This window comes from Eretmochelys imbricata, chromosome 5 (assembly GCF_965152235.1).
Source record: "Eretmochelys imbricata isolate rEreImb1 chromosome 5, rEreImb1.hap1, whole genome shotgun sequence".
NCBI lineage: Eukaryota > Metazoa > Chordata > Testudines > Cheloniidae > Eretmochelys > Eretmochelys imbricata.
Genome location: NC_135576.1, coordinates 27449917 through 27477900, shown reverse-complemented (window position 1 = coordinate 27477900; position 27984 = coordinate 27449917). Strand labels below are relative to the sequence as shown.

The following is a 27984-nucleotide window of genomic DNA, read 5'->3' as shown; positions in this document are numbered from 1 at the left end:
TTGTTGTCCTTGCCCCTTGCTAGGTTGGGTTCTTTCTGCAGTGCTGCTCCTTGAGGGAACCACAAACAGAGCCCCAAAGGGAGATTGGTTTTCGGCAATGAACACCAGTGAAAATCAAGCAGCCCATGGAAAGTAAACCCAAATTAGACGCTTGGATAAGGAAACACGCTAGCTTGTCATTTTTCTTACCAGTGTCATCTCACCAAAGAAATGGAAACTTCTACTTGTCAGCAAATCAAGGAGAACATTGTTGGCTGGAAAGGAAACAATTCAGGTCCTAGCAAGAGTAATGAAGGGAAGTAACAGCATTATTTTTGTGAAATTCTTCCCACACCTGCACTGTGCCCAGGTGAGATTCTGCCAGTACTGTGGCAGGCTATAGCACATGTGCCTGGATGTTTGTGCTGGTTTACTGGCAGTCTGGGTGCACTGTTTACAAAGAAGGTGTGGCCATGGTGAAAGCCAGTTTATTCTGCCCACAGCAGAATATTGTACCATCCTGCCGCCAAAGCAGTGTAACAAGCTGTTTGCATAACTGTTGTCAGGAGGTCTCACTTTGCCATGCCACACTTTCAGAGTCATGGCTTCCTTCAGAACAGGGTAGGCGACAGACTGCCTACCGCCTATTCCATTTCTCATGGACGGGTCAGCAACGTGTCTGTACACGGACACAAGTGCCTGTGGTAAAAACGTTGAGGTCCGTGGTAATTTTTCAAAAAATTGAATGACATAAACCCCTCCTCCCTAATGTCCATCACTAAGTACGGTAATTTTGTCATGTGTCCGTCATGCAACATGGTGGTGCCAACCCCTACTTATGGATCCACATACTGAAAGAACTTCCTGCTTTGTGGGCACTAGCCAGAACATATGAGGAATATTGTTGCTGCATTTTCACAGAGGGATCCATTTTGATATCACTGACATGCTCTTTCAATGAGTATTTCATCCCAGAAGTGGAAAAAAAATTGCTATACTACATCTGACTGCGAAGAATCTGAAAAGGAGAAAATACAACAGGCAAAGTCCATAACGTTCAAAATCTGACTGCTAAACCCCACAGGACTATTGCAAATGTACTTCTGAATATTCACTCAGTCCAGTCTGATCCTGCTGCTATTAATTACCTCTGCTACAAACCACCTCCTTGTCATATGCAATTGGCTGAACCTGGGAAAATGTTAGTCAGTGCAACAGACATAAGGAATGAGTTTGTGGCGCTGGTGGAAAAGGATTCACCAACATCTGGTTATGCTCATGACCCTAATCTGTGAGCCATTAATACAAAAAAAAAGTTTTGTGGAGGCAAAGATGCTGGAGTTTCCCTATAGATGAGTATTTCTCAACCTTTTTGGATGCTAGGTGGAGGATGTAGGGCTTGTGGGTACTAGGAGCACTCGGGGAAGGAGGTTGGGTACGGGAGCTGGTGGGCTTGTGAAAGCTGAGCATTAGAGGGGGTTCTAGCTGTTGGGCAAAAGGCTAGTGAGTGAGCTATGAGGAGGTTGCTGCAGATGCTGAATGGCAGAAGTTATCCATGTTCATGAGTGTGTCATAAAAGAAATGACAACACGAAGAACAAGCATTGAGAGAAGATAAGGCAAAGAGCTATCAGGCCCTGACCCAGTTCATGACCAAAATTGAAGTTGAAATATGCATTTAGAGCACAATTTTCAGTATTCACATTCTGAATTTGGATGCTCAATTCATGAAAAAAATAAACATTTATATCCAGCATGTTTGAGTATCCAGATGTGGAATATGGCTGTTCCTTGTTCTTCCATTTGAAACTTAGGTTCTAAAACTTCCATGAAACCACTCTATTTCCCTCTTGTATAATATAATGTAAACTGTCCCCACAGGGCTGCATTATCTATCTAGTCATAGGCATGAGGACAATGTTCATGTACTGCTGTGGTCATGGGGCTTTCAAGGAGGGCCAAACTTACACTACTTGGTGCCTAAATCAAGCCCAAAAAATTTGTATGTGCAATAATTTTTGTGTGTACATTAATACCTATTTGTGTTTGTACACACACACAGGTTTGTGCACAAGTTTTGCTGGTAATTTAAGCATCTGGATTTGAAAATATGGTCCTTCGTTTCTCTGTGCATCAGTTTCCTCTTTGTAAAAGAATTGTGATGTTTAATTCATTAACCCGGGAAACTATTTTGAGTCATAGATTTTTAAAGCCAGAGAGTCCCTTATGATCATCTAGTCTGACCCTCTGCAAAACACAGGCCATAGAATGTCACCCAGTAATTCCTGCAGTGGAAGAAATTGATTCCCCCTTTTTAGATAAGTGAACACTATCAATCCCAATAGCTTGTGGCTGACCTACAGCCTCTATTTTAGAAAAGTATCAGAGGGGTAGCCGTGTTAGTCTGGATCTGTAAAAGCGGCAAAGAGTGCTGTGGCACCTTATAGACTAACAAATGTATTGGAGCATAAGCTTTCGTGGGTGAATACCCACTTCATCAGATGCATGTAGTAGAAATTTCCAGAGGCAGGTATAAATATGCAAGCAAGAATCAGGCTAGGAATAACGAGGTCAGTTCAATCAGGGAGGATGAGGCCCTCTTCTAGCAGTTGAGGTGTGAACACCAAGGGAGGAGAAACTGCTTTTGTAGTTGGCGAGCCATTCACAGTCTTTGTTTAATCCTGAGATGATGATGTCAAATTTGCAAATGAACTGAAGCTCAGCAATTTCTCTTTGAAGTCTGGTCCTGAAGTTTTTTGCTGCAGGATGGCTACCTTTAAATCTGCTATTGTGTGTCCAGGGAGATTGAAGTGTTCTCCTACAGGTTTTTGTATATTGCCATTCCTAATATCTGATTTGTGTCCATTTATCCTTTTACATAGGGACTGTCCAGTTTGGATGATGTACATAGCAGAGGGGCATTGTTGGCACAAGATGGCACATATTACACTGGTGGATGTGCAGGTGAATGAACCGGTGATGGTGTGGCTGATCTGGTTAGGTCCTGTGATGGTGTCGCTGGTGTAGATATGTGGGCAGAGTTGGCATCGAGGTTTGTTGCATGGATTGGTTCCTGAGTTAGAGTTACTTTGGTGCGGTGTCTCATTGCTGGTGAGAATATGCTTCAGGTTGGCGGGTGGTCTCTGGGCGAGGACTGGCCTGCCTCTCAAGGCCTGTGAAAGTGAGGGATTGTTGTCCAGGATGGGTTGTAGATCACTGATGATGCATTGGAGAGGTTTTAGCTGAGGACTGTATGTGATGGCCAGTGGAGTTCTGTTGCTTTCTTTCTTGGGCTTGTCTCGCAGCAAGAGGCTTCTGGATACACGTTTGGCTCTGTTGATCTGTTTCCTTATTTCCTCATGCGGGTATCGTAGTTTTGAGAATGCTTGGTGAAGATCTTGTAGGTGTTGGTCTCTGTATGAGGGGTTGGAGCAAATGTGGTTCTACCTCAGCGCTTGGCTGTAGACAATGGATCACGTGGTGTGTCCGGGATGGAAGCTGGAGGCATGAAGGTAGGCATAGCGTTTGGTGGGTTTTCAGTATAGGATGGTGTTAAAGTGACCATCATGTATTTGCACCATGGTGTCTAGGAACTGGATCTCCCATGTAGATTGGTCCAGGCTGAGGTTGATGGTGGGGTGGAAGCTGTTGAAATCGTGGTGGAATTCTTCCAGCGTTTCCTTCCCACGGGTCCAGATGATGAAGATGTCATCAATGTAGCATAGGTAGAGAAGGGGCGTGAGTGGACGAGAGCTGAGGAAGCGTTGTTCCAGGTTAGCCATAAAAATGTTGGCATATTGTGGGGCCACGTGGGTGCCCATAGTGGTGCCACTGGTCTGGAGGTCTATAGTGTCACCAAATTTGAAATAATTGTGCATGAGGATAAAGTCACAGAGCTCAGCAACCCGTTGTGCTGTGGCATCATCAGAGATACTGTTCCTGACAGCTTGTATTCCATCTGTGTGTGGGATGTTTGTGTAGAGAGCCTCTACATCCATGGTGGCTAGGATGGTGTTTTCTGGAAGATCACCAATGCATTGTAGTTTTCTCAGGAAAGCAGTGGTGTCACAGAGATAGCTGGGAGTGCTGGTGGCGTAGGGTCTGAGTAGAGAGTCCACATATCCGGACAGTCCTTCAGTGAGAGTGCCAATGCCCGAGATGATGGGGCATCCAGGATTTCCGGCTTTGTGGATCTTGGGTAGTAGATAGAATAGCCCCGGTTGGGGCTCTAAGGCAGTGGTTCCCAAACTTGTTCCGCCGCTTGTGCAGGGAAAGCCCCTCGTGGGCTGGCCTGGTTTGTTTACCTGCCGCGTCCGCAGATTCGGCCTATCACGGCGAATGGGAGCTGCTGGAAGCGGCGCAGGCCGAGGGACATACTGGCTGCCACTTCCAGCAGCCCCCATTGGCCTGGAGCAGTGAACCGTGGCCACTGGTAGCTGCGATCTGCTGAACCTGCGGACGCGGCAGGTAAACAAACCAGCCCAGCCCACCAGGGGCTTTCCCTGCACAAGCGGCTGACAAGTTTGGGAACCACTGCTCTAAGAGTATGTTGATTTGTTCCTGTGTTAGTGTAGGGAGTGTCCTGAGTAGATGGTGCAGTTTCTTAGTGTATTCCTCAGTGGAATCTGAGGAAAGTAGCCTGTAGAATTTGGTATTGGAGAGTTGTCTGGCAGCCATCTTTTGGTAGTCAGCCCTGTTCATGATGACAACAGCACCTCCTTTATCAGTGTCAAAGTTCCTCCCCTACTCTGAACTCTAGGGTACAGATGTGGGGACCTGCATGAAAAACCTCCTAAGCTTATCTTTACCAGCTTAGGTCAAAACTTCCCCAAGGTACAAAATATTCCACCCTTCGTCCTTGGATTGGCCGCTACCACCACCAAACTAATACTGGTTACTGGGGAAGAGCTGTTTGGACATGTCTTTCCCCCCAGAATACTTCCCAAAACATTGCACCCCACTTCCTGGACAAGGTTTGGTAAAAAGCCTCACCAATTTGCCTAGGTGACTACAGACCCAGACCCTTGGATCTTAAGAACAATGAACAATCCTCCCAACACTTGCACCCCCCCTTTCCTGGGAAATGTTGGATAAAAAGCCTCACCAATTTGCATAGGTGACCACAGACCCAAACCCTTGGATCTGAGAACAATGAAAAAGCATTCAGTTTTCTTACAAGAAGACTTTTAATAAAAATAGAAGTAAATAGATATAAAGAAATCCCCCCTGTAAAATCAGGATGGTAGATACCTTACAGGGTAATTAGATTCAAAACATAGAGAACCCCTCTAGGCAAAACCTTAAGTTACAAAAAAGATACACAGACAGAAATAGTTATTCTATTCAGCACAGTTCTTTTCTCAGCCATTTAAAGAAATCATAATCTAACACGTACCTAGCTAGATTACTTACTAAAAGTTCTAAGACTCCATTCCTGGTCTATCCCCGGCAAAGACAGAATATAGACAGACACACAGACCCTTTGTTTGTCTCCCTCCTCCCAGCTTTTGAAAGTATCTTGTCTCCTCATTGGTCATTTTGGTCAGGTGCTGGCAAGGTTACCTTTAGCTTCTTAACCCTTTACAGGTGAGAGGAGCTTTCCCCTGGCCAGGAGGGATTTCAAAGGGGTTTACCCTTCCCTTTATATTTATGACAATCAGCCTCTTGGATTATAATATCAGGGTTGTTTCAGAGGCTGTGGATGGCATTGCGTTCTGCATGACTTTGGTTATGAGGCAAGCGATGTTGTTTTTCCACAATTTCTGCTTGTGCACCTCAGCGGAAGCATTTTATGTATAGGTCCAGACTGTCATTTCGACCCTCAGGAGGAGTCCATGTGGAGTTCTTCTTCTTGTGCTGTTGGTGGGAGGGTATCTGTGTATCAGTGCGCTGTTCAGTGTTATCTTGAAAGTATTCTTTGAGTCAGAGACAGTGAAAGTAGCTTCCAGATCACCGCAGAACTGTATCATGTTTGTGGGGGTGGTGGGGCAAAAAGAGAATCCCCAAGATAGGACAGACTCTTCTGCCAGGCTGACTGTGTAGCTGGACAGACTCTTCTGCTGGGCTGAGTGTGTAGCTGGATAGATTGACAATATTGCTGTTGTGGCCCTATGTGGCAGGTAGGATTTTAGACAACTTACAGTCCTTTTTCCTTTATAGAGAGGTGAAGTGTGTAATGTAGATCTCCTGTCTTATTTTAGTAAAGGCTGTTTGTATGGAAGGTTGGTTATTTATGAGAGTCTCCAGGTTGGAGAGCTCTTTTTTGATGTTTTCCTGTTTGCTGTATAGGATGCTGATCAGGTGGTTCCTCAGTTTCTTTAATAGTGTATGGCATAATCTCTCACTGTGGTCTGTGCAGTGTGTAGATAGCAAGGGATTTTTCACCTTCAGTCCATTTGGTATGATGTCCACCTGTTTGCATTTGGAAAGGAAAATGACATCTGTCTGTACTCGTGCAAGTTTCTTCATGAGGTTGATGGATTTCCACACTATACGGCTAAATGCAGTGCCTTGCATGGTGTCAAGTTTCAGAGGGGTAGCCGTGTTAGTCGGGATCTGTAAAAGTGGCAAAGAGTCCTGTGGCACCTTATAGACTAACAGACGTATTGGAGCATAAGCTTTCGTGGGTGAATACCCACATCGTCAGATGCATGTAGTGGAAATTTCCAGAGGCAGGTATAAATATGCAAGCAAGACATTTAGAAAAGACATTAAATTCCAATTTAAAGATTTCAAATGAAAGAATTTACGGCGTCCATTTTCATGGTTAATTTCTTACTATTAAAATATGCATCTTATTTCCTGTTTGAATTTTTCTAACTGCAATTTTCAGCCGTATACCTTGTGATGCTTTTGTCTGCTGGCTTAAAGACCCCTCTAGTATCAGATCTCTTCTCCTCTCCCTGTGTCGGTACTAAAATACCATGATCATGTCAGCTCTTAATGTTCTGTTTGATAAACTAAGAAGATCAAGCTCCTTTAGTCTCTCTCATTGTAAGGCAGGTTTTCAAGAATCTCTCTTGTGGCTCATCTCTGAATTCTTTCAAATCTTTTCAATATCCATTTAGAAACATGGGCACCCGACTGGACATTCTAATGGTGGTCTCACCAATGTCATATATTGAGGTAATTTAACTTCTCCGCTTCTGCTCGAGAGAAATGCAAAATATATAACGTAAAATAAAACCACACCCCTCTCCCCTTACTGTATACAGAGCAACGGAGATACCAGACAACCTGACTCTTTGTTCATGTTTATGCCATGATAGAATGATTAATTCCTTGTTAACTTTGTACTGCCAACACATCAATATATATAGATATATATATCTAGGTGAGATCCTAGTCATAATATTGGTAAGCTAAAACAGACCAAACAACTGTAATGATGAATGGATCTTGATAAGAATGGGATAATCAGACTGTAAACAGCTAAGTAGATCAAGACAATTCACAGCCGAATGGAAATGAATATAATCCATCAGCTCAGTGCTAACTTCTATGTATTGGAAATATGTGCTAGGTTGTTCCTGTGATCAGTGCTACTATTATTGTTATAGACTTAATTGCTTAGGAGCATTACATCACAGTATTTCCACTAGAAGCTAAACTTTAAGATTGAACTTTTTGTGTTAGCTCCAAGAAATTGAACTGCAGCAAACTAAATATGAGGAGCAGGGCAGCTAAGTTTCAACTTGCAAGAAAGTCATTCCTAGAACAAATGAGTTTTCTAAATTTATTTCCTAGCAAGGAAGCTAGGATATGATTTTGTTTGGGCTTTTTTTGCTGAGGTAATAGAAAGTTCAGCACTCAGTGTCATACAAGACAGCACAAGCCCCATCCGTGGAGGCCATGAGATGAGACTGATGAGAAGTTGCTATACTCGTCAGGGAGAAATACTTGACTTTTACCAACCCACATGTCTTCAGCTGTTTGTGGACTATGTTTGTGCAACTGCAAGCAGGGTGAATTGATTTAAAGGGCAATTAGGCTAAAATCCTCTGCTAAGAGCTTAGCCTTAGGGGACAGAAAGAAGGGATCCACCCCCTGAGGCAGTGGAGAGGTACTCCACTTAGCAGCTGCTACTACATCTTGAAGGTTGAAGTAGTTCCCATAGCTGATGTATAACCCCATTTTTGGGGGCGTGGAACCACACACAGTTGCAGATCTGCCAGCCCTGCCCAGCCTCCAAAGTTCCCCCTCTGTACATATGGACAGGCAGCTTCTGTGAAGCTGTGCTCTGCAAAGCACAGGTGATGTAGACCTTCGATGCAGTCTCCATGCAGCTTACTCTTTTCATGCACAGCAGAATCCTGCTGGTCCTACTAGGTCCCCAATATTTGCCCTTTAATGTGTATCACAGAAGCACGTGACGAAAGGCTGATGTAAATATGAGGCACAGATGGGATATATGGGGTGGCACCTGACGGTGGTTTAACATTTCAAAAAATACAGTGCAGTTGTAAAATTTGCAGTGAGACCAGTGTGTTCAGCCTCCTCTCTACGTACTTAAGCTCAGGATGGAATCCTGAAATTAAGGCACCTGCTGTTTGTAATGTTTACTAGTGTGGTAATACAAATAAATAATAATACTGTTAAACATTCTGATACTGTTGAGATTAGAGATCTGAGGCACTGTGCTCAAAAGAAACATCCAAAGCAAGTGTCGCAGAGCTGTACATGCTTAATATCTAGAGTCTAATTCTTAGAGAAATTAAAACTTAAAGAAAAACAAAACAATCTTGTGAATATTTTCTTCTAAATCTTTGTTTCTTCTCTGATGGTGCAGGCTATGGTTTTAGTCATGGTGTTTGACACTGATAATGTGTCTCACTCTCAGCATAAGTGACTGAACACCCTCACATCTCATTGTTTTCAAAAACATACAGTGAAACCAGAGCATGCAGTTGCAGTGACCAGATCTAACATCTCGGTTTCTGAAAAGTTATAGGCTCTTACTGTCTTGAGCTGTCATCAAAATATTTGCAGACTGGAGGACTTAAGTATCTTCTTGCTCAGCACATGACTGATCAAGTGTAGGCAGAATTACATCAGGTGGGTTTCAAGGACAGAGCTCTGTGTTCCAAGTGTGTGGCAAAAAACCCCTGATGTCAGGGTTCTTCAAATGAAAACCTCAATATGAAGGTAGATGCTGGCTGAGAGACCAGCAGAGCCAGTGAAAACTGAATGGAAATCTGCAGTACAATCATGGGCAAAGGAATATCAGTGATTATTTCCAGATCATTTTGAATACACTGAGGAACTAATTCTTGGCATGAGTTGATTTGAGAATATTATCCAGATTGGATTGCTCAGTAATTCCCCAGCAGGATCAACAACCCAGTGTGTGGGGTCACAACACCACTCTGTTTGGGAGCCCTGGGGCACAGTGCCCCTTGGCCCCACTGACTACCCTGCCCCCCACAATGGTACGCACTATGCATAATGTGTGCGTACAGCTGTGGGTACCCACTGGCAAGATCCACTCACAATGGCACAAATTGCAGTTGCCATTTCTTTTCTTAAAGTGACACTGCTAGGCCCAAAATCACAACTAAGCACAAAGGGTCAGATTTTTTAAAAGGTATTTAGGCACCTGGTGGGATTTTCAAAAGCACCTGGGCACTTGACAGCCATTGTGTTCAGTGGGTGTTAGGCACCTATATGATATAGAAAATCTCCCTATGTGTCTCACTACCTTTAAAAATATGGCCCAAAATGTCTATACCACTTCAAAAAGACTTCCCCTTAAGAGAAGATAATTAAATTATGCCTGCATAAAAGATTATGTAGACTTCCATTTACTGCAGAATACTTTCAGGGTTGGTAACTTGGGCCCACCTGCAGTTATATATAACTAATGTACATTTGGAAATAGACCCAAGCTAGCTCAGATACAGAGTCAGATCTGAATCCAAAGGCCCCAAAGTTCAGGGTGTTCTAGTTTAGCTCATTACAAATTAAGACCCAAGCCATAAAACACACCACACACTTAAAATTTCCCCCAAAGTGGGGATTTCAGCTCTAGTGTTCTGGTTTGGGTCTCTCTACATAATTAAACCCATATCTATATCTGTCATGTGGAAGATTTGCTTGCCAGAATATTTGTGTGCATGCTGTCTTGCTAACAAACATGATGTAGAGAATCTGTATATGAGAGAAAACATTCTGCAGTAAATGGGAGACGACCCAATGTCCTTATGCAGGCAAAAATCTCATTAATTTCACTTCAAGAATGTAACCTTCTTGAGAGTTTTTCCCGCATCCAGACTGCAAGTTCACGCCCATTAAAGATGGCGAATACCTATTTCCAAACCTTCTGGCAAGAAAAGAAAAAAAAAAAAAAAGGCAATATTCCAGGGTAAGTTAAATAGTCAAACCAGAGGTCAAATGCAGAGCAAAAATCCAGTCTAACCACATAAAAAATGTGAAAATGATTAATAAAAGAAAGTTCTTTTCACTTTCATTATGTTTGACAAAAGCAAACTTTGCAATATATTCACAGCTTTTAGTTCTTTCATTCAGTGTTCAAAACCCACACCAATTTTATGAGGCTTCAGGTATCATCAAGCTACAAGAAGATCACTAAAAAATCCTAGTAAATAAAGGGGCAGGTGGTCAGGATTAGACACGTGAATATACATTTGCTCATGCCTGGCTTTTGCAAGCACATACCTAATATATGTTAACAAATCAAGCATGTAGCCATGTGAATATACAAAATATTTGATTTGTGTGTAAGTTTGGCACAGGCAGATAGATAGCTTTGAAATCCTCTCTACAAACCAATATTTTCAAACTTGCATCCTATTGGACACCTACATCTGTAGGTAGAAATGTTAAACAAGTTACCAGAGTTTTCAGAGGTGCTGAGCACCTCAAGCTAAAACTGAAGCTTGAAAAATCAGGCCACTTAAGGTGGTGCCTAACTAGAAACACCCGAGTGTGAAGATTTTGGCTCCAGCAACTATGCTAGACAATCTGGGCCTGATCCAAAGCCCATTGAAGTCAATGGCAATTCCACTGATTTCAGTGGGCTTTGGATCAGGTCTTTGATGCATGTATTTGTGTCTCATCTATAGACTTTGTGTATTGAATTTTTTCAACACCTGTTAATCAAGAGTAGAGGAGCACAACATCACTACTTCTTTTTTTGCGCCACAACAGGCTGCTGTAAAAACTAACAGTCAAAAACTTTCGCAAGTTAACTATTTTACAGTTAGTTATTAACTTTAAGTAATTCTTCACTCTTGTGAGATTCATGGTGGAATTTGTTTTTAGTGGTGCAACTTCCCTTACAGAAGAAGTTAGTTCTGCCAAATAATTGCCCAATATGGTGTTTTCATTGTACGTAAGTGTTTACAGAGAGATTTATACGTCTTGCACAAAGAGCACAGTATTCCCAAAGGCAAGAACAATGGGGTCTTGCCTGTGGTAAAACTGAAAGAAAAAAAAGTCAAACTACATCCACAGTTAAAATGAGAGAGAAATCTTGTTCTGGAACCCCATCCTGCCCAGGGCTGAACTCCATCATCTCCCCTTGGTGGCAGTGGAAGTTCAGGGCTCTCAGTACCTTTCAGGAGGCAAGCAGCCACCTGGCTCTTAGCGTAAAGTCTAAACTTGTCTGTGAGTGAATTAGAAAGCTGGGTGCATGAGTTTCTTTTACCAATCAGTTTTCCCTTTTGGTTTGCTCAGAGATGCTTCAGCCAGAGCTGTTTCTATTTTTTTTCAAAGCTGTTTATTGGTTTGGCCTGGAGCTTAAGACTGGCACATGAAGGTCATAGAATCTCTGAGGCTCCTGTGATTCCTATATCCTTGTTGAAGGAATAGAAATGGCTAAAGAAATGCACACTCCTATTTCCCTGCCCCACTTTCCTGAGTGTATTGATCTGGGGACAGTGAGTACTAGTTAACAAATTCTGTCCTGTGCTTTTGTTGTCCTAAGTTGGCACTGTCTGGGAAACATGCCTGGACATTAGAGAGCTCCTTTTCTTAGGTTCTGCTTTTAACATGCATTTGGAAGGTGGCAGGCAGCATTAAAGGAGAAATGTGGGTGGCTAACTAAGATTCATATCCATATAACTGGAACAACCACTTGGCTTGGAAGCAGTGAGACAGTTTAATTTTTCTTCAGAATGAAAAAGTGCTGTGCAATTTAAAAGGGATTAAATCAATAGGTTTATACCAAACTCTAGCTAGATCTAATACTTCTGAGTGGCATCCATGAAAGAATTATTAATGATAGAGTGTGGAATGTGGGTCTGAGAGTTCCTATGCAATTTTATAATGGAAGCATCTTTGGCAGCAAAAGGAGAAATAAGCATTAATATTTCAGAAATTGGCATGGACTGCACTCCCATCGAAGTAAATGTGAATTTGGTCATTGATTTCAGGGGGAAGAGGCTTTGGGTTTGCATATAAATGCTATTTTTCACATGCTTCTGTTTTGGATGTCCTGGGCAGCTCCCAGGTCATTGACCTTTTGCAGATTATGCAACAGAGAGTCCTCCAAGGAAAGAAAAGAGTGGCTCCTATATTTATACGGAAGCACTAATCATTGGTTCAGCACGCTAAAAGTTTCCTGTTTATGTTTAGCATAACACATTTAAAAGAGATATTGCAAGCTCCAATTTGGCACCAACTTCAGATTTGATAAAAAAAAAAAGCTTTTATCAAATTTGAGAATAATAGAAAGGTTTCCATAAAGAGAAATCTGAATGAACATTATTTTTTATACCAAATTAAATGTTCTCCCACTGTTGCAACCCAAACACCCTGGCAGGGAAAATCTAAAGTGAAACTGTGAATGAATTAAAAGCCTACTTCATACTTAGAAAAGAATGACAAACAGTGGATGTTTGAAAACAATTGAACATTCACATGGTTAGGTCCTCTTGAAGGTAATGCACAGACAACTATTTCAATCAATGCAGCTTATGACATTTTCCTTGCATTGCCCTGTTGGTTGGATCATTAGCCCACATAGTGTTTCTGACCTCAGTAGCAGTGGTATAAATCCACTGAAGTCATTGTTATTGCTCCAGAGTCACAGAAATCCGAATTCTCTGTGGCTTGTTGAGGCATCAGCAGATTCAGGGCTGCGTAGTTTGGCCTAGTAGATACTGGGTGACCTTTAATGCCATGCACCAGTTTGCCCATTGTAAGTGCTGAATCCAGACCTGATTGATGCTTGAGGAGCCAGTCGCATTTCTGATATGCATTTTTTGGCACATTGCTTGTACCATCAACAAGAAGGCTGAGGTGTTCAATGCCTATTTTGCTTCAGTCTTCACTAAAAAAAGTTAATGGTGACCAGATACTCAACACAATATTAACCACAAAGGGGAAGAAATGCAAGCCAAATTTAGGAAAAGAACAGGTTGAAGAATAGATAGATAAATTTGATGTATTCAAGTTGACAGGACTTGATGGAAATTTATCCTAGGATGCTTAAGGAACTAGCTGAAGCAATCTCAGAACTGTTAGCAGTTATCTTTGAGAACTTAGGAAAGACAGGTGAGGTCGCAGAGGACAGGAGAAGGGCAAATATAATACCTATCTTTTAAAAAGGGAACAAAGAGGACCCAGGGAATTACAGACCAATCAGCCTAACTTCAATACCTGGAAAGATACTGGAAGAAATTAGCAAACAATTCATCTATAAGCACCTAGAGGATAATAGGGTTTTAAGGACTAGCCAGCATGTATTTGAGAAATCATGCCAGACCAACCTAATTTCCTTCTTTGACAGGATGACATAAGAACGGTCATACTGGGTCAGAACAAAGGTCCATCTAGCCCAGCATCCTGTCTTCCGACAGTGGCCAATGCCAGGTGCCCAGAAGGAATGAAGAGAACAGGTAATCATCAAGTGATCCATCCCCTATCACCCATTCCTAGCTTCTGGCAAAAAATGGGGCAAGGGGAAGCAGTAGACATGATATATCTTGATTCTAGTTGGCTTTTGACACCGTCTCACATGACAATCTCATAAGCAAACTAGGGAAATGTTGTCTAGATTAAATGTCTATAAAGTGGGTGCACTACTGATTGAAAGACCATACTCACAGAGTATTTAACAGTGATTCGCTATCAGACTGGGAGGGCATATGTAGTGTGATCTCAGGGGTCAATGCTGTTCCAGTACTATTCAATGTTTTCATTAATGACTTGGATCATGGAGTTGAGAGTATGCTAATGCAATTTGCAGATGACATCAAATTGGGAGGGGTTACTAGCTGTGGAGAATGGGATTAGGATTCAAAATGACCTGGAAAATTGGAGAAGTGTTCTGAAATTCACTAAAGACAAGTGCATGTTCTACACTTAGGAAGGAAAAAAATCAAATGCACAACTACAAAATGGGGAGTAGCTGGTTCAGAAGGTGGTAGTACTGTTGGAAAGGATTTGGGGGGTATAATGGTACAAAATAAATACGAATTTACAATGTGAGGTAGTTGCGAAAAAGGCTAATATAATTCTGCGGTGTACTAATGGGAGTGTCGTATGTAAGGCATGGGAGGTAGGTGTCCCACAGTAGTCGACACTGGTGAGGCCTTGGCTGGAGTGCTGTGTCCAATTTGAGGTGCCACACTCTAGGAAAGATGGGGACAAACTGGAGAGATTCCAAAGGCTGCAACAAAAATAATAAAAGGTTTAGAAAATCTGACCGGCTCAGTTGGTCAAATAAGTATTCGCCAGCTCTCTTCCCCAGTGTTCAGTTGTCCTCCCTCCACAGGAAGTGGGCAAGGGAAAAGAGGTCCCTACCCTTCTGGTTGGGGTCTTATGCTCTGTCCAAAGCCTTCTCCAGCCGGTCACTTTGCTCTCAGAAGCTGCAACCCAGTTTCCTCTCTTCAGAAAGTCTCCCCTTCATTCTTCCCCCTGCTTATCATATAATCATAGAATATCAGAGTTGGAAGGGACCTCAGGAGGTCATCTAGTGCAACCCTCACTCAAAGCAAGACCAATCCCCAACTAAATCATCCCAGCCAGGGCTTTGTCAAGCCTGACCTTAAAAACCTCCTAGGAAGGAGATTCCACTACCTTCCTAGGTAACCCATTCCAGTCCTTCACCACCCTCCTAGTGAACCCTAATATCCAACCTAAACCTCCCCCACTGCAGCTTGAGACAATTACTCCTTGTTCTGTCATCTGCTGCCACTGAGAACAGTCTAGAGCCATCCTCTTTGGAATCCCCTTCAGGTAGTTGAAAGCAGCTGTTAAATCCCCCCTCATTCTTCTCTTCTGCAGACTAAACAATCCCAGTTCCCTCAGCCTCTCCTCGTAAGTCATGTGTTCCAGTCCCCTAATCATTTTTGTTGCCCTCCACTGGACTCTTTCCAATTTTTCCACATCCTTCTTGTAGTGTGGGGCCCAAAACTGGACACAGTACTCCATACGAGGCCTCACCAATGTCGAATAGAGGGGAATGATCACATCCCTCGATCTACTGGCAATGCCCCTACTTATACAGCCCAAAATGCCGTTAGCCTTCTTGGCAACAGGGGCACACTGTTGACTCATATGCAGCTTCTCATCCAGTGTAACCCCTAGGTCCTTTTCTGCAGAACTGCTCCCTAGCTGTTCGTTCCCTAGTCTGTAGCAGTGCATGGGATTCTTCCATCCTAAGTGCAGGACTCTGCACTTGTCCTTGTTGAACCTCCTCAGATTTCTTTTGGCCCAATCCTCCAATTTGTCTAGGTCCCTCTGTATCCTATCCCTACCCTCCAGCGTATCTACCTCTCCTCCCAGTTTAGCGTCATCTGCAAACTTGCTGAGGGTGCAGTCCATGCCATCCTCCAGATCATTAATGAAGATATTGAACAAAACCAGCCCAAGGGCCGACCCTTGGGGCATGCCACTTGATACCGGCTGCCAACGAGACATGGAAATATTGATCACTACTCATTGAGCCCAACAATCTAGCCAGCTTTCTATCCACCTTATAGTCCATTCATCCAGCCCATACTTCTTTAATTTGCTGGCAAGAATACTGTGGGAGACCGTATCAAAACCTTTTCTAAAGTCAAGGAATAACACGTCCACTGCTTTCCCCTCATCCACAGAGCCAGTTATCTCGTCATAGAAGGCAATTAGGTTAGTCAGGCATGATTTGCCCTTCGTGAATCCATGCTGACTGTTCCTAATCAATTTCCTCTCCTGTAAGTGCTTCATAATTGATTCCTTGAGGATCTGCTCCACGATTTTTGCAGGGAGTGAGGTGAGGCTGACAGGCGTGTAGTTCCCAGGATCATCCTCCTTCCCTTTTTTAAAGATGGGCACTACATTAGCCTTTTTCTAGTCATCTGCGACTTCCCCCAATCACCATGAGTTTTCAGAGATAATGGCCAATCGCTCTGCAATCACATCCGATAACTCCTTTAGCACTCTCAGATGCAGTGCATCCAGCCTCTGGACTTGTGCTCATCCAGCTTTTCTAAATAGTCCCGAACCACTTCTTTCTCCACAGAGGGCTGGTCACCTCCTCCCCATACTGTGCTACCCAGTGCAGTCATCTGGGAGCTGACCTCGTTTATGAAGACAAAAGCAAAAAAAGCATTGAGTACATTAGCTTTTTCCACATCCTCTGTCACTAGGTTGCCTCCCCCATTCTGTAAAGGGGCCCACTCTTTTCTTGACCTTCTTCTTGTTGCTAACATACCGAAGAAATCCTTTTTGTTACTCTTAACATCCCTTGCTAGCTGCAACTCCAAGTGTGATTTGACCTTCCTGATTTCACTCCTGCATGCCTGAGCAATGTTTTTGTATTCCTCCCTGGTCATTTGTCCAATCTTCAACTTCTTGCAAGCTTCTTTTTTGTGTTAAAGATCAGCAGCGATTTCACTGTTAAGCCAAGCTGGTTGCCTGCCACACTTACTATTCTTTCTACACATCGGGATGGTTTGTTCTCAATTAGGATTCCTTAAAATACAGCCAGCTCTCCTGGACTCCTTTCCCCCTCATGCTATTCTCCCAGGGGATCCTGCCCATCAGTTCCCTGGGGGAGTCAAAGTCTGCTTTTCTGAAGTCCAGAGTCCACAATCTGCTGCTCTCCTTTCTTCCTTGTGTCAGGATCCTGAACTCGACCATCTCATGGTCACTGCCTCCCAGCTTCCCATCCACTTTTGCTTCCCCTACTAATTCTTCCCTGTTTGTGAACAGCAGGTCAAGAAGAGCTCTGCCCCTAGTTGGTTCCTCCAGCACTTGCATCAGGAAATTGTCCCCTACACTTTCCAAAAACTTCCTGTATTGTCTGTTCGCTGCTGTATTGCTGTCCCAGCAGATATCGGGGTGATTGAAGTCCCCCATGAGAACATGGGCCTGTGATCCAGTAACTTCTGTTAGTTGCCTGAAGAAAGTCTCATCCACCTAATCCCCCGGTCTGGTGATCTATAGCAGACTCCCACTGTGACATCACCCTTGTTGCTCACACTTCTAAATTTAATCCAGAGAGTCTCAGGTGTTTCTGCAGTTTCATACCGGAGTTCTGAGCAGTCATACTGCTCTCTTACACACAATGCAACTCCCCCACCTTTTCTGCCGCACCTGTCCTTCCTGAACAGTTTATATCCATCCATGACAGTACTCCAGTCATGTGAGTTATCCCACCAAGTCTCTGTTATTCCAATCACATCATAATTCCTTGACTGTGCCAGGACTTCTAGTTCTCCCTGCTTGTTTCCCAGGCTTCCTGCATTTATGTATAGGCACTTAAGATAACTCTCTGATCATCCTGCTTTCTCAGTATGAGGCAGGAGTCCTCTGCTCTTGCGCTCTCCTGCTCGTGTTTCCTCCTGGTATCCCACTTCCCCACTTACCACAGGGCTTTGGTCTCCTTCCCCCGGTGAGCCTAGTTTAAAGTCCTCCTCACTAGGTTAGCCAGCTTGCTTGCGAAGATGCTCTTCCCTCTCTTCATTAGGTGGAGCCCGTCTCTGCCTAACAATCCTTGTGGGGCCCTCTTGACCGAATACTGCTTTTTCCGTCCCTTAGTTTCTGTGTGGGGGACTGTACACCCCAATACACTACAATAAAGGGTTAAATTATAAAACAAAATGCCTCGGGATTCCAGAAATTTCCAGTACAAGTTTAAATAACCAAACAAACCATCGGAGGATTTCACACTTGCATGATGGGGCAGTTTGAATCCCCCTGCACATCCTCCAGCATGGAGGGACAGGATGCAGAGAGTGGGTCCACGTCCCTTGTGCTGCACTGTAGGCTCCTTATGCCCTAGCACAGATGTGCTTTCTTGACACAGGATACAGGAGGTTTGGGGGCAGGGCCAGTGGATCCATAACTATGCATACCTACCAGCCAGTGGATCCATAACTATGCATACCTACCAGCCAGACCTCTCCTCTTCCCCTACATGTCAGAGTGGAGACAGCAGAAATGGAATTTTTCTGCAGCTGGCTAGATGAGTTCAACTGCTGCTCTTCAGGGGGAGAAGGATCCCATCTCAGCCTCCTAGTGCCAAGCTCATTTACTGTCCTCAGATTTGGTGTGGGTCCTCAGGTTTCCCCTGTGGGTCAAATCCTGATCCCACTGAATGGGAATTTTGCAGCTGATTTCAATGGGACCAGGATTTGTCCCTATATGCACAGGCCCATTGACCTAAATAAGTGTCTGATCTTCAGAGATGCCGAGTGCAAAGGCCGCGCATGCGACAGAAAGGGGAAGTAGGCTTCTTGGGTCCCCCTCTGACCTCCTTGCACTGCATGCTTGTGCAGGGGCCAAGGAATCTCTGGCTTTAGTGAATGAATTTTAACCCAGCAATATCAGTTTAGGCACCACAGCTCCCAAAACATGATCTACATAAATAACATGGGATATTTACCTATGGGCTTGTCTACACGTGACTTATTTCTGATTAACTCCATGTGTGGATGATTTTATTCCTCAATAAAAACACCTTATTCCAAATTTGCTTAATCCATTTTGGAAGTGGATTAAATGAATAAGAATAAATGGAGTTAATCAGGAATAGTTAATCCACTTTAAATTGCACCATACCTTATTCTGGATTAGTTTTATGTGTAGACAAGACCTATGTTTGTGGTGGAGCTCACTATCTAGTGGGATAAAAGAAAAGGAGGACTTGTGGCACCTTAGAGACTAACCAATTTATTTGAGCATGAGCTTTCGTGAGCTACAGCTCACTTCATCAGATGCATACCGTGGAAACTGCAGCAGACTTTATATATACACAGAGAATATGAAACAATACCTCCTCCCACCCCACTGTCCTGCTGGTAATAGCTTATCTAAAGTGAGCATCAGGTTAGGCCATTTCCAGCACAAATCCAGGTTTTCTCACCCTCCACCCCCCCACACAAATTCACTCTCAATCTCTCTGGTCACGCAATCACAGACATGAAGGTCGCTATCTTAAAACAAAGAAACTTCAAATCCAGACTCCAGCGAGAAACTGCTGAATTGGAATTCATTTGCAAATTGGATACTATTAATTTAGGCTTAAATAGAGACTGGGAGTGGCTAAGTCATTATGCAAGGTAGCCTATTTCCTCTTGTTTTTTCCTACCCCCCCCCCCCCAGATGTTCTGGTTTAACTTGGTTTTAAACTTGGAGAGTGGTCAGTTTGGATGAGCTATTACCAGCAGGAGAGTGAGTCTGTGTGTGTATGGGGGTGGGTTTTTGGAGGGGGGTGAGGGAGTGAGAGAACCTGGATTTGTGCAGGAAATGGCCTAACTTCATTATCATGCACATTGTGTAAAGAGTTGTCACTTTGGATGGGCTATCACCAGCAGGAGAGTGAATTTGTGTGGGGGGGTGGAGGGTGAGAAAACCTGGATTTGTGCTGGAAATGGCCTAACCTGATGCTCACTTTAGATAAGCTATTACCAGCAGGACAGTGGGGTGGGAGGAGGTATTGTTTCATATTCTCTGTGTATATATAAAGTCTGCTGCAGTTTCCACGGTATGCATCTGATGAAGTGAGCTGTAGCTCACGAAAGCTCATGCTCAAATAAATTGGTTAGTCTCTAAGGTGCCACAAGTCCTCCTTTTCTTTTTGCGAATACAGACTAACACGGCTGTTACTCTGAAACCTATCTAGTGGGATAGATGTCACAAGTGATTAAAAAAAATTATAGTGCTATTCTAGAATCAAAAAAAGTTCAGTCATGCAACAATAGCATGCAAGCTGAACCCATAAATCCATCCTCCTTTGGAGAAAGGTGGGTGGGTAATGTACATTACAATGGATCGGTTCAAGCATAATAAATATAAGGGTGCCTTACAGATTCTTACTTTTTATCTCCTCAGCTGTGTTTTTACAGACAAAGGAACTGGCATTTGATAGCATATAAAAATGCTGACTAGAGTGCAAGCCTATTATTTTTAATTAAATTTTGTGTTTAACCATCCTGATTTTCAGGGCCTGGTTTTTAGAAGGTGCAATCAGATAGGTAGACGTTTAATTGACCTAATCATTTGCACTTGCAAACAATTGTGGCTGTAGTGTCTTCAAGTCTTCACATCCAAACTGGAACTTTCTAGAAGATATGCTTTAGTCAAATGCAGATAAGTTAGGCTCTGTCCAGGAGGAAGTGGATGAAATTTTGTTGCCTGTATGGTATTGGATGTTAGGCTAGATGATTTGATAATCCCTTCTGCCCTTATAGATCTATGAATTTATTAATCTGTTTGAAGTTACAATTCTTTGTGGGCATTTCTGAAACTCAGATCCCAAGCTATGGTGAGCAGGGGAATTAGTGAGCAAAACTGTTGTACCCTGTTCCTGAGGGTGCCTTCCCAAATTATATCATATCTGACCTTTTGCAGATCCCTGTGGCATTTTATGGCATGGCTAAGGAAGTAGGCATGTGGAACCTAGCCAGGTTGCTGGGGAGAAAATTCCTCCAGCCTGGAGAATACTGGTGCTCCCTACCTCTGAATCTTTGGTTCAGCATGTTATGGCTTTTTTAGCACATACTGCCCAGACCAGCCCACAGCTCCTACATGCCCTCTTTCATTTGGTTTTTTCATGCTCACAGCACAAGGAATCCTGCTGGGTTTGTACATCTCAGGACAGCCAGGATTTGAGTGTAAAGGGGGCAAAATGTGGGGAGGGCCAGAATTGGGCCACATATTTGTAATTTCAATTAAAACTGTATTTTCAGGCTGGGAGTGCTGTACTGTCTGGGCTGAGGGGAACTGTCTGTTTGCTTTTTTTTGTTATAGTAGTTGTGATTGTTTCCAGCAATATAAAGATCTCTTTATTTTATATCCAAGATAAAAGGAAGCCCATAGGTGGTCTCTCCCAAGCTCCTCCTAGAGTAGGTGAGGAGACTGGCATGATAGACACAAGAAATAAGACCATAGGTGATCTCAGAACTCATCTGTTTTCAGCTGGGATGGCAAATTAAATGCAATAACACAATAAAGGCTAAATTCTATTCCTCACATCAAGTAAGAGTTATAGGGATTTAGAGTAAGGTGGTCGTGGGAATCAGGATGAGGAAAGGAATAGGAACTTTCTCCCTCCTTCCCTAACAATTCTCTATTCTGCCTCTGCAACTGACATGCTGTGTGACCATAGCCAAGTCACTTCACCTCTCCGTGCCATTGTTTCTCCTCCCAGTCTTAATCTGTCAGGGACTGTCCCTCAGTGTGTGTTTGTACAACACCTAGCACAATGAGGCTCCAATCTGCTATTATACAAATAACAACAGGGATGGGCTTGATATGCAAAATTTTGCTCTGGATTTTGAACACCCAAACATCAGAGGGTTTAAAATTTGGAGGTGGTTGAAAACGTTGTAAATATAGGGTCCATTGTGAAATTTGCATCTGAATCTGGGTCTGAATTTTGTGAGTGTTCCATCCTGGGGGTAGATAAGGGTGAGTCTCTAATTCTAACCCAACAGGTAGTTTCCAAAGGAATGAAACTAATCAGTGTGAGTATAAATGGCCTAATTTTCCAGACATTGTTATGTTCTCAGCTTTAATGGTATTTTCATTGTGCCGAAGAATAATAACATTGTAATAATAAAGTTCTTATTGTGCCAGATAACAAGCGGCTTAAAAACAGGAAATAACAGTCCTTCACACATTATAAACACTTTGCTGGACTAGATTTGAAGAAGATGGCTAGAGATTGCCCCATTGGTGCCACAGTGTCTGCAGATATTGCAAGAAAACAATGTAACGTGAGGGGGGTGTGCTGTGGGGAGATGCAGTTTGTCCAGAGTACTGAGAGGCACACCACTGAGTTCTGTTCTTGACATATCCACTAACTAGGAAAGTCAGAATCAGAATTTTATAGGTATTTGGGCACCTAAAGATGTAGATTGTTCCGAGTGGGATTTCAGTGGGAGTTAGATGCCTAAATATGCTACAGGATCTGGTCCCAGGTGCTTCTGAAAATCCTACTAGGTCCCTAGGTATATCTTTAGGCACCTAATGATATTTAAAAATCTGACTCTTTGGGTTTGACTGGTGAAAGTGCTCAGCACTCACAATTGGGGCTGGGACAAAGGGAGCTTCTGGACGCTGAACCCTTTTGAAAATCTGTCAATGAGGGCTTGTTCAGTGCTGAGTGTTATCAATTTCCCTTTACAGCAGTGGGATTTGAGGTTGCTCATCACTATTTATGATCTGGCCCTGAACCTTTTTCGGCTGCAGTTTTCCCAAGATCAGGCCCAATTCTGAAAACTGCTGTGGATGCAAGTAGTCCTTGACCTAAATGGGACTTCTCATATGAGTAAAGGGAGCAGGCTTGGGCCAAAATGGTTAAAATACTTCCCACCTCGCAAGCATGTTGTGATGTATAATTCAAGTTTATAAGTGCTTTTAGATCTTTGGCTGCTATTGTAACCCACAAGTTTTATACTACAACTCAAAGGAAAGGAGAGAGGCGGTGAGGAGGAGACATGAATTTTGTTTTGACTGCTCTGTGTCTCTGCACACGTGCATAGTGCAGGGCAGAGCAACTCACCTAAAATAGCCCAGAAACTCCCAGAACTGGTGTGTGGCAGTTTCTACACAGGCTCAGCAGTTGTTTCTGAAGAGTAAGAGGATATATGTAACATCAACATAGTGGGGAAGGCTGTATAAGGAGCACCAGTAGATTTGCTGCCTGTCAGATTTTGTTTAAAAGTTATTCATAGTATTTTAAATACTAGTATATTACATACTATTTACCATGTTTTCTGTGTGCATTAAATATTTGTTTACTGAGAAACTGTAGGTACTCCCTCTGAAGTCAATGGTAACTACTAACACCTGCTTACCAAGGTTTTACATACAATAACCCTGAGGTTTAACTCTGCTAATTTCTGAAAAGACCAAATTTTGTCTTTGCTGCAGCAGAGTTAAGATGAAGTACAGGAAGAAGGAGAGTGTAATAAAGTTACACATAACATTGCCTCAGCATCTCACTGCCTTATTATACCATGGAAGTACAGAGAATTAGGATTATCATAATCTTTTATCATGTATTTTGTGTAGTGTACAATATGTCTGAGCAACAGAGAAATTAGTTCTCAGTGTGCGAGTGTTGTCACAAATAAGGAATTAATCACTTATGTCTCCTCAGAGTGAAGAACATTTCAACTACATTCTACCTAGTGAGGACACTTTAGCCGTAGATGGTATCACCACAGTGGTTCTGGTCAGCTGGAACGCTCAAGCTAACAATCCCTTTATTTAAATATCTGAGGACTTGTTGACAGATGGTGCTCAGTGAGCCATAGATTTTGGTGCTTGCTTCTCCTGTTGGTCCAACTGAGGTGGAGGGTTATATCTTTAGGTGGGGTGTGACCTTTTGCACTCACTGAGATCAGAATCTGGCTGTAGAGCCAATGCAGCCAACTGTCAGAGGATCACTCCTGTGTGACAACAGGATCATCTGGTGACATGGAATCAGTGTAGTAGCTCCCACAACCTGCCCATCTAAAGGGGACAGGCTAAGGAAAGGAGGCATCACTGGGGCTCCCCTACATCTCACTGCTCCCTAGCTGCCATTTTGGCCCCTTGGAGCTGTTGGCAGTTAGTGTAATTTAGAGCACCTTTCAGGCAGCTGTAAGATCTGCTGAGAGACTGGCCCAGTACGCAGCCAGTCTAGGTCATCTGAACTCGTGTTCTTGTTGATAAAGGAAGCAAAATATGTATGTTTAATTAGGTGTATGCCTTGAGATGGGTTAAATAGGGGGCATTTGGGGAGTAAAAAATTAAATTTGGCTTTTATCATTTTACTAGTTTCAGTACTCAGCACATTTACTGCAGGACTTAGGGTTCCTTTGAAATACTTAAGACAAATTTAAGTTCAAAATATGATGAGAAAACTCTAGAAGACAGCAGTCGTGTTACAAGAATGTAGCCTGTGCATATGAAGCTAGCATGTGCATACAAACAGATGCACATGCACTTGTAACATACAGATAGATGCAGGCATATCTTGAAATATAGAAAGAGATTTCCTCAGTTTTGACATAATGTTTAATACGCATTGTAAAGGAGAGGGAAGGCTCAAAGGAAGCACAACATACCAAAGATTCAAATCTGGATTTGGTGCATCAAGTCCTTATGGCACATCTTAGGAGAGAAAAGCATATATTGTAACACTAACTGATCAGCCAGCAGCATATTGTTCTGCTGATCACACAGGAGACACTTGTTTTGATGGTAGTCTCAGCATCCCATTCCTGATGGCAGTACAAGCTGATGGGAGCTTGGTGTAGATATTCAGACTGTACCACTCAGGGAGCACTCCATGAAGACAGTCCATTAACTCCACTTGCATTGAGTGCTAAAGGGAGACATTTGCTTGCTTTCTTGGCTAGAGTTAAGGTATGATTGTAAATGGCTGCTAAGAGACAGGAGTGGAATAATTATAAACAGAAAGGAGAGAGAGAGAGCCAGAAATCAGTGATGAAGGAGCAATGCTGAAGTCCTTTTAAAGTCAATAAGAGCTGTGTGTGCTCAACACTCTGAAGATAGGCCCAAGATGTCTCAACCTGGGCTCCCAAAAACTGATGCACCCATTAGGGCACACCTGAAAATGTAAGCCTTAAAGACCTGCCCGTGACATGCAGTGGGTCATTAGCACAGCAGTGATTAGAAATCAGGAGTCCTGGCTCCAAGTCCCTGCTCTAATGTTTCACGATATGTAATGAGTGAAGGCCAAATTTTGCCCTGGCTGATGCTGCAAAGGAGAACAGAAATGCTTTATTTGGAAGGCTGGTGCTATGCTGCCAGTAATTTTTCACAAAATGGGGTTACACAATTTCCTCCCTTTTTACCCTGAGTCAAACCTCATAACCAAGGAGAGACACAATACCTGCCATTCATGCAATACAGTCCATTCCAAAAGCAGACAATATGCTCCTCAGAAGCATTTTTATGAGCCTTAGTGAAGGGTAGTTTACTGTAGTGATATCTGGAGAGCGTGACTCCATCAGAGACAGTGAAATTATCTTAATCCTTCATTCAGCTACTGGAAGAATTTTAGCCCAGGCTCCAGATGACCCCCTGTTGTCCATATCTGATCACCCGTTGCATTCCGTTCAGTTGTCATAGGAAGCATGCCGTTGATTGCACTTCACGGCTGTTGCAAATCAAAAGGAACAGCATGTGCCAGGCTAGAGCATACTGCTGTCTACATTGGTGCTAAGAGGCTGGACATCCCACCACCAGCTGGCGGACCGCACATCCTTGGAGTGCATGGAGTTGGCTAGTAAACAGGCAACTTATCTAGTGCTGTCATGAATGCAAGGGAAGAAGGATCCTGCCCTGCTGCTTGCTTGAGGGCAGGATGTGAGAGAGACATCACCTATATCCCATCCACTGATGCCATCCTACCTGCAGGTTGTTCAGGTATGCATGAACTAACAGCCCCTTTGCACACCAGCACAGAGCAATATCTAGTGCTACTGGTTTCATTTTCCAGTTCTCTTCCTTCAGGGGTGAAAGTAAGTCTAGGGACTTACTAGTATGGGGCTGGGCTGGGGCCGGCTCTGGCCCCCAGAAGGGGCAGGGCCTCAGGCAGAAGGGGCATGGCTCGGGGAGGTCAGAGCCAGCCCCAGCCCTCCCTGTACCGGCAAGTGCCTCCTTCCCGGTCCCTGGGGTAACAACGGCAGCCGGGGACTCTAGCAGTCCCCTTTAAATCATCCCTGGAGCCCCGCCGCCGCTTCCCCAGGGCTCCAGCAGCAGGGCTCCAGGGACGGGGCTCCGGGTGCCACTACCGTGCCGGGCCCTTTAAATCGTCCCCAGAGCCTGCTGGAGCCCTGGGGAAGCAGCGGTGGGGCTCCGGGGATGATTTAAAAGGCCACTACCGCCCTGGGCCCTCTAAATCACCGCCCCAGCCCTGCCGCCGTTACCCCAGGGCTCCAGCAGCGGGGCTCTGGCAGCAATTTAAAGGACTGGGGGCTCCAGCTGCTGCTGGGAGCCGCAGGCCCTTTAAATTGCACCTGAGGAAGCTGATCCACCCCAGTACGGCTCATTGTCTCTTGCCGGTACGCCGTACAGGGGCGTACCGGCTTACTTTCACCTCTGTCTTCCTTACATAACTCCTGCAGCAACACTGACATAGCATCTATGGGGGAGGCAACTGACAGCCATACACTTGCAGGTGAACGGGAATAACAGAAGATAAACAGTGGAATAACAAGGTGCTGCTGATATCTATTTACACAACCATGATCCAAGCTTACTTTGGCTTCCTTCCAGCTGCTGCTGCCCGCCAGTTGGATTGAGACCAGCTGAGCCTTTATTTACTAATTATTGTTTTAAAGGTCATGGACAGAAAAGGTTAAAAAAGCAAAGCAGAAACCCACTTTTAAATAGCAAGCATAAAACAGAGTGAACTTTTAGGAAAAGAAAGAAAAAGTAGAGGTTTCTTCAGAATGAAGTCCAGTAAATATGCATCCAGTGGAATAGACAGATGGTCCAGATTCTCTGCCTAGGTCCATGGATGGAGGGAACTCTCTGCATGTAGATTGCTCCCCTTCCACAAAGAAGAGTGCCTCAGCCACTTCTGCACTACCATTGCCCATTTCCATACTAAGACTGGTATAAGAAGAGCTCATTTGCTCTGCATGCAAAATATGACTTTGAGGATCCATTCCAAGCAGGCTAAGATGAAGTCATGGTGTACAAGTACATACTTTACTCATAGGTGATAAGTGGTTCACAATTATCAAAAGATTCTGCTTTATGTACTTTGGGTAGAATAAGAAGTCTTGTAATATTGCAGTCCTGCAATGGGAAAAATGCCTTTGTATGATAAATATTTCATTCTAAAAATGTCTTATTTAGGTACTGTCACATTCATATTTGCTGATCCTCTGAGGATCAGCAAGGAAACAGAATCTGGTGGCAAGGAGGGCGTGCATGAAATTAAAAGGAAAAATGGGCAAAGAATACAGAATGCCATGCAAGGAAATTCATGTGAAGATCAAAGAAGACTAGAAAGAAGAAATTGAGAGAGGTGGCTGAAAAGAATGAGAGTCTGAAGAAGGTAGAAAGAGATGTTAGGTTGAAACAGATTATCCTGGCAGCACTGAAAGATGAAAATGGTGAAAGGACATTGGAAAGGAGCAAGATGAATGAAATATGTACAAAATTCTACAATGACTTCTACTCCTTGCATGTCAATGTCCAGCATACACCAACGCAGCAGGTTACAGAAGAAGTTCCCAACGTTATGTGGGAAAAAATTGAATACATAATTCATAACATAAAGAGAGGGAAGAGTCTGGGAGCAGACGATGTTTGGCCAGAATATCTCAAAGCAGGGGAAGATACTCTCTTCAAAGCATTGGTGCAACGGTTCACCATCTACATCAATAGCAAGCGTGTTCCAGATGCATGGAAGAAATCAAAAACAATACTATTGATAAATAAAGGCAATCCAAAAGAACTGAGCAACTACCATCTGATCACACTCCTCTCACAAGTGTATAAAGTCTTCACCCGCGTCACACTCAATCGGATTAGGAAGAATCTTGACATGCACAAAAGCAGAGAACAAACTGGTTTCCACTAA

General features: G+C 43.5%; 1 protein-coding gene across 1 annotated transcript; it reads left to right on the top strand.

Moving 5' to 3' along the window:
* Positions 1-97: 97 nt before the first annotated feature.
* Positions 98-27984, top strand: LOC144265044 (uncharacterized). The gene is made up of 2 exons (XM_077817186.1): positions 98-132; positions 27393-27984. The coding sequence occupies exons 1-2, from the start codon at positions 98-100 to the stop codon at positions 27982-27984; spliced, it is 627 nt and encodes a 208-aa protein (XP_077673312.1).

What these genes read in the sequence shown, in the direction of transcription:
- LOC144265044 (XM_077817186.1), top strand. Translation starts at nt 98, where the DNA reads ATGAACACCAGTGAAAATCAAGCAGCCCATGGAAA. An exon ending in AATCAAGCAGCCCATGGAAA is followed by an intron (nt 133 to 27,392) that starts GTAAACCCAAAT and finishes ATTCATGTGAAG; the next exon opens with ATCAAAGAAGACTAGAAAGA.